Below are 12,716 nucleotides of genomic sequence, written 5' to 3'. Positions count from 1 at the left end.
GGTGTTATCCACACAAGCACTGCCAGTTTTGTGGCACAGCCTGGCAGCCTTGGCCAAGACAGCTGGAGTTAAATGGCCTCCCGAACCTCCATTTTCTCCTTTCCTTTTGTGGTGTGGGCCTAAAGACGTGTGGCTAAGTTAACGCAGAGGAAAGCGATTGCATTTATCACTGTATGTCTTTGGTCACACAGAGGATTTGTGGAGGTCTTGGAGTACCAGTCTGGTGCCTCTCATTAGAGCCAGATGCACTTAAAATACACCTGTGTTCTTCATGACAGTCTCTCATGGGACTTCCGCAAAGATGTTTTTTTTTTTTTAGGTGGCTGACTGAAGGCGCATTACAGAGGATCACGTATGCGCAGAAAATAGCTGAGAATAAGATTCCTCTAGTCTCAAATCCCTGTGGGACCTGACCATCTCTTGACGCCACTGTGGCCATCACTGAGCACAGTGCTCCCTAATTGTATTCTCTCTGCTCCAGCTGCCCTTGAAGTGATAAATTGTTCAGCAGCTCACTGAGATCATCACCACAGGACCAGAAAGATGGTTTCTTCATCAGACAAAAGCCTGTGTTTGTATGGATGCCTCTTTCATGAGAATTTTCTCTTCTTTTTTCAGGTCCACATTACCTCTAAGCCAAGAAGATTATGAGGTAATGAAGAATTTGTTTTCTGAAGTTGTGAACTCTTTGGTTAGCAAGATCTGTTCTGTTGCATAGTCATTGGTTTACATACCAGAAGTGGAGAGTGTGGGATGGTCTGTCACAGTTTGTCTGTAACTTAAAGCTTTAAGGTTCTGACAATGACAACTTTCAGGAAAAGGAGAAGACACTTGAGTGTTCAAGGAGGAAGGAGATTTGACTGGATTATTCTCCTCTACCAAAAGACTGATGTTTTACAGGAGGGTAGGGAGGCAGGAGAATCTTAGTGGGCAGGAAGCTTGCTAAAACGTGTAGCAAGGAATGGGAAATTGGGAAACCTCTCCTGCATCTGAATATCCACTTCAGTCTGTTTGCTCTTTTCCTGCTGCCCAGGCCTTTTTGCAGAAGCTGGTGAGAAACCTGTTTGCAGAGGGCAATGATTTGTTTCGAGAGAAGGATTTCAAGCTTTCACTGGTACAGTATGTAGAAGGGCTGAATGTGGCGGATTACGCAGCCTCTGACGAGGTGACCATCCCAAAGGAACTCCTGTGCAAGCTGCATGTCAACCGAGCTGCCTGCTACTTTGCTATGGTGAGCGCCTTCCCAAGTCATCCCCAAGGGCCAGGGAGGGCATCATGGTTGCAATGCCATGGAATTGGAAAAGATGTCAGGAGGGGTTTCAGTTGATTTTGTCCACTCCCTTCTTGAACACTGGAGGAGATGATGACACACAGAAAACTCTGATATCTCCCCACTATTGCACTGTGTCTTGTGAGACCAGAGGAAGGATGTGAAGGAGAGGGGGCCTGGCCTAAGGTACTGAGAATGCAGTTCTGGTCCACATTGGTGAGGAGTTAGTACAATCTGGAGACTGGAAAGAGCCAGTGCCTTCCAGTAGTGACTGAGTATTTCTCTGGAATACTGTCTGCATATTGCTCTGGAGGCTCCTGCCTCCTCGAGTGAGGCATGGAAGACAGTGAGAAGGCTTTGGGTCTTGACGGAGCTTTCAGCACACACGTGGAAAAGGATTCTGCAATACCCAGGTTCTAAAAGGCTGTGTGCTTCCATTTACCTGGGGAATCTAACAGCTTTCCTTTACAGCACAACCCCAGAGCAGGTCCATCCTGTTCGTAATGAGGCTGAGTCCCATGAAAAAAGTTAGCAAGCAGTCACCTAATTAAAGACTGTCAAATGTCACATGCCCAAGGTAGAGGGGGAGACAAGATAAGGTTGCTCAAGCAGTCTTAATTCTGGCATCCACTCGCTTTGAAGTGTTTTGAGTTTTGCAAGACTTAACAAAATGTTACTGTAGGTTTTGTGTGTTTGTATGCTGGTCTGTGTATGAGGTAATACAGGTATTTCCAACTGCCTTTTATATTCCTGTTTTCTGCTGAGAGATAAAACATTTGCATTCACACAGAAGGAGGGATCAGTCTGCTGTACCTCAGCTGACTCGAGGTGGTCTCTTCCATGCAGGGGTTGTTTGAGAAGGCACTGGAAGACAGTGAGAAGGCTTTAAGTCTTGACAAGGAGAACATCCGAGCGCTCTTCCGGAAAGCCCGCTCCTTAAATGAACTTGGAAGACACAAAGAAGCATATGAGTGCAATAGCCGATGCTTGCTGTCCCTCCCACATGTAAGTTTTTGACCTACAACTCAACATGATTTCTGTGGCTCACCACCTTCCTCCTCTGTAACATGCTTAGTGTGAGGCCAGAGGATAGTGGAAGAGGAAGCCTGGCTGTTCCTGAGAACACGCTTATGCCCAGAAATTCTGTCTCTCTGACTCGAAGAAGATGTCTGATCTGACATGTTTCTTCAGTCCAAGTCACCCTCTACAGACAGTGCCAGCCAGAGACACCGGTTAGTGACAGCAGGTTTGGTGGCCTATTTGTGAAGAGCAAAACTCTACCCTAACAAAATGTGAACTAAGGCCAGGAGATTGTTTTAATTAGCTGGTTTTACATGTCTAATGGGAGTAACTAGGAGCATGGGACAAATAGGAACTGGAGCACTGGAAGAAAAACATATATACTTTTCCTGTTTTACATTAAAATGTCTCACATTTTACTTACTGATTGCTAAGGCAAGCTGATAAAGCTTTTTATTTCTTGTCGGACATGCGAAGCTGTCCTTGACATCACATGTCATAGCTATTTTTATGTTCACAGGTGTGTAAATTTTTGCATTCAGAGGGGACTGTCTGCATATACTAGGCCCTAGATATTTTCCTGACAATGCTTTTGTTGAGTGTCCTTTTAGGCCAAATATTGAACAGGAAACCAGACTGCAATTAGATAGATTCTAGCGAGCACTGGTTGTCTTTGCTAAATTTGGTTCTGATCCATCACGGTAATGCTAATACAAGAAAAATACATCGCCTTCAGCAGGAGAAGTTAGCTTTCCTTTATTATTAGTGTTACAGAAGCAATCTTTGAAAGCCTTGTTAGCAGTTGGTTGGTCCTTTTGTATAGCTTGTAAATTCTAGTTTCTTTGACTTGGCAGAACAGGGTGACCAAAACAAATTAAAGGTATCATGTTAGGGGAGTTCCAAAGAACTATTTTTTAAACAAACCCTTTTATATACAAGACCATCTAATATATGTATTTATGTAAAGCCGTATCTGGCTATATTGCACATTGCAGTTGAGCCACTTAATTGAATTTATTTTTTAACCATATACTTATGTTTACATATCTCCCATTATTATCATTACAATCATCGTGGTCTACAAACGCTTTATCAATCTTCTCTGTGGGCAGGGAAGTTCAGCCTTACAAACTCCATATTGAGTGATCTGCATTCCCTATTCTACACAATTCAGTCTTGTAAATTAACATACGCCATTGCCTTATTACCTGATTAACAGAAATCATCAGCCTTCTCTGCATCAAAGGCAAGTCATGCTATCCGTCATCTCACTCTTTTTTCCATTAGACCGGCTGCTAAGCCTCTGGAGCACACAGGTGCTTCCAGCTTGCATTGCTGTAACAGCTGAGAACTTCATTGTGGTCAAATCAGAGCATGTATTAAAACTTCCGGTGATGAAGGATCTGCCACTCAGTTGACTCACTGTCTAGTAGAATTAACTTGTTTCTGGGTGCAGGTACTCAATGCTGATAGTTTTCAGAGGTTCCCAGCATGATGAGGTTAATACTCCTCTTGTGATGTGCTTTTTTTGGTATGGCATGGTTTTTTTAGGGTGTTGGAGGACAGCGTATTGCATGCCCTTGTTGAGCATCCCCTCATTTAGGTGGGAGGTAGTAAGCGCCTGAGGGTGGCATTTGGCTGAGGGATGGGAAAGCTAAAGTAAGATCCTGGGGGTGACAAAGAGCAAATAACCCCCCACCCCCAAACCTCAGACCTGCTGACAGAAAGGACAATAATTAACCACGTGTTCTTGGGAAGGGAAGTGGAGGCAGTCTAGAGAGAAATGCATTCTTGATCTTGTCCAGGAATCTGAGAAGACATCTTGGAGTTACATTGGCATGTGAAGTTGGATGGGGTAAACCTGGTAGGTATGAGTGTGAGATCCGTGAAAAGAAAGGATGTCAGAGGCCTTTCTGGTGAGTTTTCCACAGGGAGTAAGAAAATGGCAGACTTCAGAAGACACCTGAGAGAGTGTTTGGAAAGGCAGAATCACCACAGGCCAACAGAGCAATGAAAACGTGATTGGTGTTAGAAAGATTTAAGAAGTGGAAGAGAGTGAGGAAGGAGCAGTGACCATGAGATTTGACCAAGAAGAAGTCTCTGGAGGGTGTGGGGACAGTTTCAGGAGAAGGTACATCCTGAAGGGGTGGAAGATGGAGAAAGAATAGGAAATGGACAAGATAGTCTTCACTCTGTTCAGAGAAGATGGTGACAAGACCTATGTTGAGAGTGTGAGGGAGCAAGTACAGTCAAAAAGTGACACTCCAAATTGAAAGGAAAAGTTACTGATACTGTGGGCTGGAAGAACCAGAGCTAGTGAGGGGCTGAAAGGGAAAGGGTGAACTTGCAGGGAGAAGGAGGTTGGAAAGACCAGCATGGCAAGTAGAGAAAAGAGAGAAAGGTTGTAGATGAGGGAGGAGATGTAGGGATACTGTAGAGGGATATCACAATAGGTTGGGCAGATATTTTTTTCTTCTTTGAAGAAACTGTTAAATTACTCCATTATTTTTGCAAACAGGGAGAGAGAGGAAAGCAGAAGGAGAGAGTTGCTGGTGATAAGTAAGTGAAGAAGATTGTGGCAGGTTGTTAGTCCAGGCAGAACTGGAGAGGATGGAGCAGGGGAATGGAGCATGGCCCAGAACTTTGTCTAAAGCCCACGATGGTGTGTGAGTGGGCCTGAGCAGTGAGCAGGGAGGATGGTTAATGGCATGCACCAGGGAAAGCAGAAGGATCTGCTTGACTAAGCTGAAGCTGTTTAACCAGAGACGGAGATGGTGAAAATGCCTTGTAGCTAGTAAGTTGGAAACTGAGACTTGGTTTCAGCTTTAAAAACAAACAAACAAGCAAAACAGGCTAGTGAATACTGTCTGCATACCAAAACATTATTAGCTCTGTGGCTGGCAGACAGGGAAAGTATATAGGCTGTGCATGCAGGAAGGCCTGAGGCTCCTTCTTCCGAGACATGGGGACCTTGTGGAAGCTGTATCAGCCCCCAGCATGGCGGCTGCTAGCAGCTGGCCTTGGCAGCTCCTTCAGCCATCCTGCCAGTGGGACTTGTGAACCCTGCTTTTGGAGAGTGGGTATGTTCTTGGAAGCAGACAGCTGATTCTGATTTTCTGCAGCATTGAAAGAGTGTGGGGGGAAGTCCTGGTGCAACCTCAGTATCTCAGCAGGACTGAATGACAAGAGCATTCAGGTCTGCATGGACTCTTCTAGGGCTGCTCTGGCAGTTGTCAACATGCTGCTGTCTTCAAGTGAGGCTTCTTGGCACAGCCCCATGTGGGTAACTGCATTCCTGTTTACTTTGTTGTGTGTGCTGCAAAGGCAAACCTGAAAGTGTCCTGCCAATGGTTTTTGTCCCCAGGATGAAAGCGTCACGCAGCTGGGACAGGAGCTTGCCCAGAAGTTGGGACTGAGGGTTCGAAAAGCATACAAAAGACCTCAGGTATGACTTTTTTTTTCCTTAGAGACTATTCTTTGTCTCTTTCAGATTTACTTTTGCAGAAGTGGTAGGTGCTGCTCTGCAGCTATAGACAAACGTACACTACCCTGTGATCCCTCTAGCAGGCTGCTGGCTACCCTCCTTGTCCTGACTTTCTGACTCACTTTGCCTTGATCCATTTCTAACCCCATTGCTGGTCTGTTTCTACTGCCAGGATGTTTCCTGTGTCCCCAGCTAAGCTGGGCAGAGCTGGGCTGGTGCTGCAGAGAGGCTTCCGATGCACTGGGAGCTTGTGTTTTTGGGAGGAGAGGGTCATGTGGCCTGATTCCAAAGGAGGTTTTGCATCACAGTCCTTTCCCTGTTATGGGATGAGAAGGGTGGGATCCTCTGCTGCATCAGAGGCATGTCTGGGTTTGTAGTGCAATGAGTCATGAGGGGTTCTTGCCCCATATCTAGGCATGCACCTCCTTAGTAGTGGGAGACAGGCTTGTACTTTGGGAAAATGACAAGTACACAGCTGGTCAGATGCTAGGAAAGAAGGCAGCAAAAAGCAAGTCGTGGGTCCAATAAATTGACCCCAGTGTCTGAATCTGTAACTGGCTCTACAAGAAAGTGCTGCCGCAACCTGAGTACTGTTGGTACTTAAATGTATACCCTGGGATGGAGCTAGAGGGCGTTAGGCCACTGCTAGCACTCTTGGATAACGCTGCCTTGGTCATGTAAAATCCCAGGATGCGTTTTCAGGAGTAGGGAACATCAGCTAGTAGTCGAGGCTTACCTTCGCATCCTCAGCCCCGTGTGCAGTGGTGTGTTAAACAGCCAGTATGTTCCACCTCCAGAGGGGCACCTTTGCAGTATGCAGTGAAGTGATTGGTGGGCATCCAATTTGCAGAGAGCTTTTGGAGTAAATTCGGCTGTAGCATCTTAGTCCTCTACCTGACCAAACTCACACGTGGGATTGGCCTACCCGTCAAAAAACCCTCGGCGTTGTAGCAGCTCTCAACCCTTTGAAATTATTTTGTCTCAAAGAAAGGGAAGTTTTACGTGGAAATATTTTTTGTAGCTGCTCGCTGTGTTGGCCTTCCCACCTTTTTGTTGCTGTCATGTTACTCAGCTGTGATGGGCTTAAACCACCTGTATGTTAAAAAAATAAAAATTGAGAACTCCGAAATGCTTTTTATTATTTGAAATTTAGTGATCGGTATTTTGATAACACCTTTCTCTCTCTTGTGTTGACTTCCAGCTTTCATTCCAGTGCTGTAATGCCTTCCCGAAGTAGTAATTTCTTAATGAAAAGACAAAAACTTCTGTTCCTCGGGGAAGTTTTTTGCTTCCTGATTGTGTATTGGATGTTGGGTGTTTTGCACTGAGGTGTCCAAAACAAATATATGTCCCTTTCAATGTTCAGAAAACTGTACCCTTGTGTCACAGTGGTATGCCTTTTGGGGTGGCTTTTATTTTATGGGCGGTGCCTGGAAGGAAACCATATTGTAACCCAGCTTTACCTAGTTTACAAGCATTCATGGGCTGTCTCTGTTCTAAGACCTCTCTCTTCCCTGCAGCAGGAATTGGAAACATTCTCACTACTCAGTAATGGCACGTCAATCAATTTGTCAAACCAGGTAGAGTTTGCATCCTGTGGTTCTTTCTGTTCATGCATTGTGCTACTAGAATGCTTTGCAGTTTTATTTACATGCAAATTGATAGCTGTCTTTTAGGGTTTAAATGTATTAATTAGTGTTTTCCGCTTTTAAGGAATATTGCCAATGAAATTAATTTCTTTGAAAATATTCCTAGTAACAACATTTTTATGTCAGTAATTAGATCACTGAAGATGGTTATTTTTCTTAGTTATTGTGAATGTTTGCTTTCTCTTGCATTTTAAATAAGTTTCAGTAATCAAGTTAGGGCAACGCTAAGTAAAATCAGAAGGTGCAACTGCTGAAGAAACATACAAAATCAAATCACGTGATGTACTGAGCAAGGTACATACACAGTTTATGTATTCTTTGTATTGTCCTGTCGCCTGGGAGATCCAGCTTGGGCAGGGCACCGTACAAATACTAAGCTAAAATATAAGAAATTGCTGATTTTCTTGTTCCACCACTGGCGAAAAAAAAACCCCAAACACTTGGTGCTTTTACAGGATATTTGGTATTTTACACTACTCCTTAAAGCAATCAACCGTAAAAATCCAGTGTAAAACCGTAAAAAATCGACATTTTGTACAACAAAATGGGATACTAAAGAATTATTTTACCTCCCACCATTCAGTGAGTTGCCTTCACACCCTTCTAGGACAGCCAGTCAGCTTTCTTTAATAGCTATGCCTAGTTTTTCATTGGAAAATCTTTCCTTTTGCAAGAAATGAAAATGGTACAAAAACTAGAAGTTGTAAAAACTATTGCAGTAGATGCAGTATCTCAAAAGTAATGCTTTACTTGTGCCTTTTTGAGTTTAAGCTGAAGGCAAACGTACTTACCTCTGTTTATGTTTCTGTACAATATGGGCTCATTTTATTCCTTGTGTGGAGCTCCAAGACAGCAGTTGTCTTGGCAGAAACGTTTTCCTGTTTTGAGTTTGCTGTAAAAGTTTGTGGTTGTTAGATTGCAACATATGTGAACTAAGAAAAGGAACGTTGTGTAAGATCAGGCTAATCAGTCTCACACTGCATGGGGCTGACCGATTGATATGTCCTGGGACTTGGGACACAGCGTTCTCATCCACACGTGAAAAACCCTATTCTATGTACAGATTTGCTCACATGGTTGCATATTATGCAGGGCTGGTATTCCTTTGCAGCAACAGGGTTTGCCCACTGCTGGAAGTAAAAATGAATAGGCTCTTTGGATTAATGGCCTCTTAAAGTTCGTTGGTTTTACTGCTCTTGCACTGAAAGAGGCCATAAAGGAAAAGAAAGGGCCAGATGCATTTAGGAGTAGTAAAGGGTCTCATCTGTGTAATGTGAATATCTTTCTGAAGATTAATTTCTGATGATATTTTTCTCTACCCTTTCCTACACCCTCTTTGCAGACCACTTCCAATGGATTGGGTTCAATAGATGACATCGAAACAGGTAAAGACATTTCTCTTCTCTGACTTTTGTGGCTTTGGTAAGGTATCTGAGCAGGCTGTCAGGTCTGAGAGGTTCTTCGTCTTCATTTGTGTCTCTTCTGCATGCTTCTGGCTTTGGTAACTAGGAGGAGGAAAAGGTGGTGGGAAGCAGGAGTGTTTTTCCTGCAGAAAAGCTTTTTGTCCAGGCCCAGTGAGGGAGACATCTGGGAATTAAAACGGTCTGCTGGGGTACACAGCTCTCTCCAGCTGTGCTTTCTTAAAGCTGGGCTTGGCAAAGCTTCTGAAACTCTGCTCCCAGCCAAAACAGTCCAGATAAAGTGAAGTTAAGGTTGGAGGCGGCTCTTTGTGCTCTAAGCACGTATGGTCCTCCAAGATGTTGAGGTAGAGGAAATGAAAACAAAGGGAGTTGGCAGGGACCCAGGGAGAGCCCTGTTCAGGGTTAGGCACCTGGGAGAAGCAGAAGGAGGGCTACAGGGTTGCTTTTCTCATGCCGGGAAACAAGTGACCTTAACTCTGCCCCTGTAGAAAGGCTTGCTATGTGCTTTGCCCTTTGTTGTGTGCTGGAGCATTGAACTCATGCCTCTGAGCACATCAGTCTCTGTTCCTTTGAAAGGTAGCTGCGTGTGTGAAGGTAAGTGTGAAGACTTACCGCTGCAAGTAGCAATTGCTTGTTTTATAGAAAGAAAGTAATTTCATTATTAGGGTGCTTTGGTGTCTGTTTTGGAAAACATGTTAGTTCTCTGTTGAATCCCAGTTCAGTGATTGAATGCTGCATGCAATCATGAGACCCAGTTCTGTGAATTAAGGAGAGTTTTTCACATTATCTTGCTGTGCTAAAACGAACTGGATTCCTACTGCCGAGTAAAGAGTAACTGCATCCAGTAAGCTCTTCATCTAATCAGGATTTGGTGTAAGAGCAGCATGCCGCCTTTGCTGCAGTTCAGTCAGAGAGAACCTTTACTGCTAGGAAATCTTTTCAAAAGCACTGAAATGCCATGTTATGCCATTGCCCTGAGAGTGGTGTGCCACCAGGAGGGCTGTGGGTGCTGGGTACCTCGAGAGTTTCAGATTCAAAGCTTTTTTAGCAAGGGTTTTTATTTTTGTTGTTGTTGTTTTGTTTTATTTTGTTTTTAAAATGGCCCTGTCCCCATGCTTTGCTGGAAGTCATTTGATTAACTCAGCCCTGCCCTGAACAGATCACAGCTCAGATCTGGCTCAGCATGGCCTTTGGCCAGCTAATGCCCTAGGGTATCACTGCTGTTTTGCGAAGCGGAGCTAGAAACAGGGCTTTTAAAAGCACAGTACTTTACTCCTCTGGGACAGGCAGGTGTCTGGCCAGAGAATCTACAAGGTGGGGCACATGGTATGAGAGACTTGGTTCGGGGGAGCAGATGGACAAGACCCTCATTGAGCTTATAATAATAATACCTGGGGCTTAGTGTCATGGCAGTGGCAGAAATCAGAGGGAGGGAGGTGTGTGCCTGTGATCTGCTCATCAAAGAAGGCTGTTTTATTTTTTTAAGATGGAACAAACATTAGGTGAATACAGGAGGTGCATGAGCTTTCTGGAAGGAGAGTACATGAGATGTGGGTATTGTGGCTGGTGAGCGAGGTCAGTAGATGGGGTGTCCTGAGGAAAGCAGGAATGGGAAAGGAGGGATAGGGGAAAAGATTGGACAGGGGGGAATGGGAGGAAGTGACTGAAGGAATAACAGGGTTTGGGTAGTCAGGGAGAGGGGAGTAGACATCTCCCGTCTGCCCCTTGCAAGTAGTAGAACCTCTTGGTCCCTGTTTTTCTCCTCGCCCTTCACATGCAGTGAGCTGTGGGCGGTCCTGTATCGTTCTCTGCCTTTTGGTCGTGCGTTCAGCTTTCAGGGTTTTGGGCCTCTTAGGGTGTGTGAGGGCCTCTTTTCTCTGCTGCCCAGTCTGAGTGGGAACCGGAGGGCCTCGTTCATTCCTCAGAGGAGGTCTGAACTTCTGGATCCTTTGGGGCTCTGTCATTGTGAACCCTTTTGCTCCCCCCTGCACATGTCCCCGTCCCTTCCAGCATGTCCTGAACTTCTTGTTGGCCCCTGGAGGGATCTTGACAGTACTCCAGATTTAAACATCTAAAAAACAGGAAGGCACAAGCTGTCCCTTTGTACTGAGGGAAATCTGGCCGAGCTACCAGCGATGAGGCCAGCACCGAGGGAAGCTGCATGGCTGGCTCCCGAGGGCAGCTGGCGCCAAAGGGAGATGAGCTGAGAGAAGTCATCGCAAAGGGGGCATGGGGCTGGAGCCGAGCCTGATCTGAGGGGCAGCTGCAAAACTAAGGACATTTACAGCCTTCCTTTGAGCCAGTGCCTGTGGGGAATGTGTCCAGCTGCAGCACTGAAAACCTATGTTGGATCCTATAAGGTACAACATGTGCTTTCCTTCGATCACAAGCATGAGGTTGTGTAGAGCGACCTGTGTCTGTCCCTTGCTGCTTCCCCCTGCTTTCCCTGCCTTTTGTCACAGCTCGGCCTCCGGTGCCTTGCCCAGCAACCTCAGCTGTGGTCCATCCACATGGACTACTCACATGCCGGAGGAAAGGTTGCAGGGGGTAGTGGTGTGCTCCTGGTGGGGTTAGAGCTAAGGGGGCCTGCGTGTGTGTGTCACCTCTGCTGTTGTTTTGTTCAGGACTTGGGGGTTTGCAGGAATTGCTGATTTGCTGATCTCTCTAAGAAGGGCACCAACACAGTCCTCAGTCGGTGAACGTGCGGTGTAGAGGATAGCAATATGGCTCACTTGCCCAGTCCCAGTTAGAAAGGGATGGCTGAGTTCTCATGGGGGCTGAGTGAACAGAGCTTGTACAGACAGGATGCAGCATTTCTTGGTGGATCATGAGTTGTGTCTCAGAAGCTTGTCTAGTTTCTTTCCTGTTCTTATCAGTCTTTCTAATAAAAGCTATTGTCTCTCCTTCCAAACTTTGCCTTGCTTACAGCCTTAGACCGTTATAGCCACAGTGCAGCCACTGCTTTGTGGATGGAGAAGGCAGCATCTTTGTCTTACTTCTTTTCTTTTGTTCCAGGACATCTGCACAGGGGCAGAATTAAGGTAGTTTGGGTGCTTGGTTTGAGAACTGCAAATGTAACGCTGCATTTTCCAAATTGCTAACATTTGAACTTTTTTTTTTTTTAACCTTTAATTTTTTGGAGAATAAAATGCTCCTCTCTGAAGAATATGTGCTTGTAACCTTAACTTCACTTAACAGAGGTTTATATTGCATGATGGGAACATCTTACCATTTCAGTAACATACTGGAGAGGCAAGGAAGCCTTAGGGAAAATCACTGCCTCTCTGCTGCCCCGACCCTGGCTCACACAAGTTCCCAAGGGGATGTTTGCTGCTGAGGTGTTGAGGGGGAGTGTGGGCAGCAACATCCCCCCTGTGGACATCAGGAAGCACTCCAGAGCAGGGAATTTACTTGAGTGAAGACAGCTGAGTGAGTCTGATGGGGTTTTTTGGGGACACATTGTTAGCAAAACCTGGTCTGAGCACCTGATGTCTGACTCTTCCCAGCAGGACCTTGTGGTTTTTAGCTTCTGCCATTTAGGATGCCTGGGGTTTTAGAGAGAGTGTGCAAGTAAGCAAGCTTTCAGCTGGGATATAGAAGCTCCAAGGAGTAGAGAAGGCAGTGATCTCTGCCAAATGCGTTAGTGAGGAACATTAAAGAAAACTCCAGGTTGTGGGCTATAGAGCAATCATGTTATGTACCCCTGGCCTTTATCCTGGCCACAGTGAATTCAGTAACTGCTCAGCCATAGGTTTTGTGCTGTTCCTGGTTACTGTACGTGCTTGCCAAATCCTGACAGTCAGTCTGGGCACTGGCCCTTAGAGTGTATTTCAGCTATTGGTGAGCCATTGGAGACTGGGAACAAAAATGAA

At 45.4% G+C, this 12,716-nt stretch overlaps 1 protein-coding gene across 9 annotated transcripts in view; it reads left to right on the top strand.

The window, feature by feature from the left end:
• ZC3H7B (zinc finger CCCH-type containing 7B) overlaps nt 1-12,716 on the top strand; it is a 53,758-nt gene that overhangs the window by 7,991 nt on the left and 33,051 nt on the right. For 6 of the 9 annotated variants that reach the window (XM_068400840.1, XM_068400845.1, XM_068400844.1 and 3 more), the window contains exons 3-8: nt 619-652; nt 1,034-1,231; nt 2,117-2,275; nt 5,655-5,735; nt 7,295-7,354; nt 8,766-8,808. In XM_068400840.1, the coding sequence (XP_068256941.1) occupies nt 619-652; nt 1,034-1,231; nt 2,117-2,275; nt 5,655-5,735; nt 7,295-7,354; nt 8,766-8,808 (575 nt within the window). The remainder of the gene's footprint in view (nt 1-618; nt 653-1,033; nt 1,232-2,116; nt 2,276-5,654; nt 5,736-7,294; nt 7,355-8,765; nt 8,809-12,716) is intronic. The other 3 variants (XM_068400848.1, XM_068400842.1, XM_068400846.1) reach the window with 1 other exon arrangement.

Source organism: Nyctibius grandis, chromosome 5, assembly GCF_013368605.1.
Source record: "Nyctibius grandis isolate bNycGra1 chromosome 5, bNycGra1.pri, whole genome shotgun sequence".
NCBI classification, from domain to species: domain Eukaryota; kingdom Metazoa; phylum Chordata; class Aves; order Nyctibiiformes; family Nyctibiidae; genus Nyctibius; species Nyctibius grandis.
The sequence above is the reverse complement of the archived record's forward strand: the minus strand, read 5'-3'. Positions and strand labels throughout refer to the sequence as shown.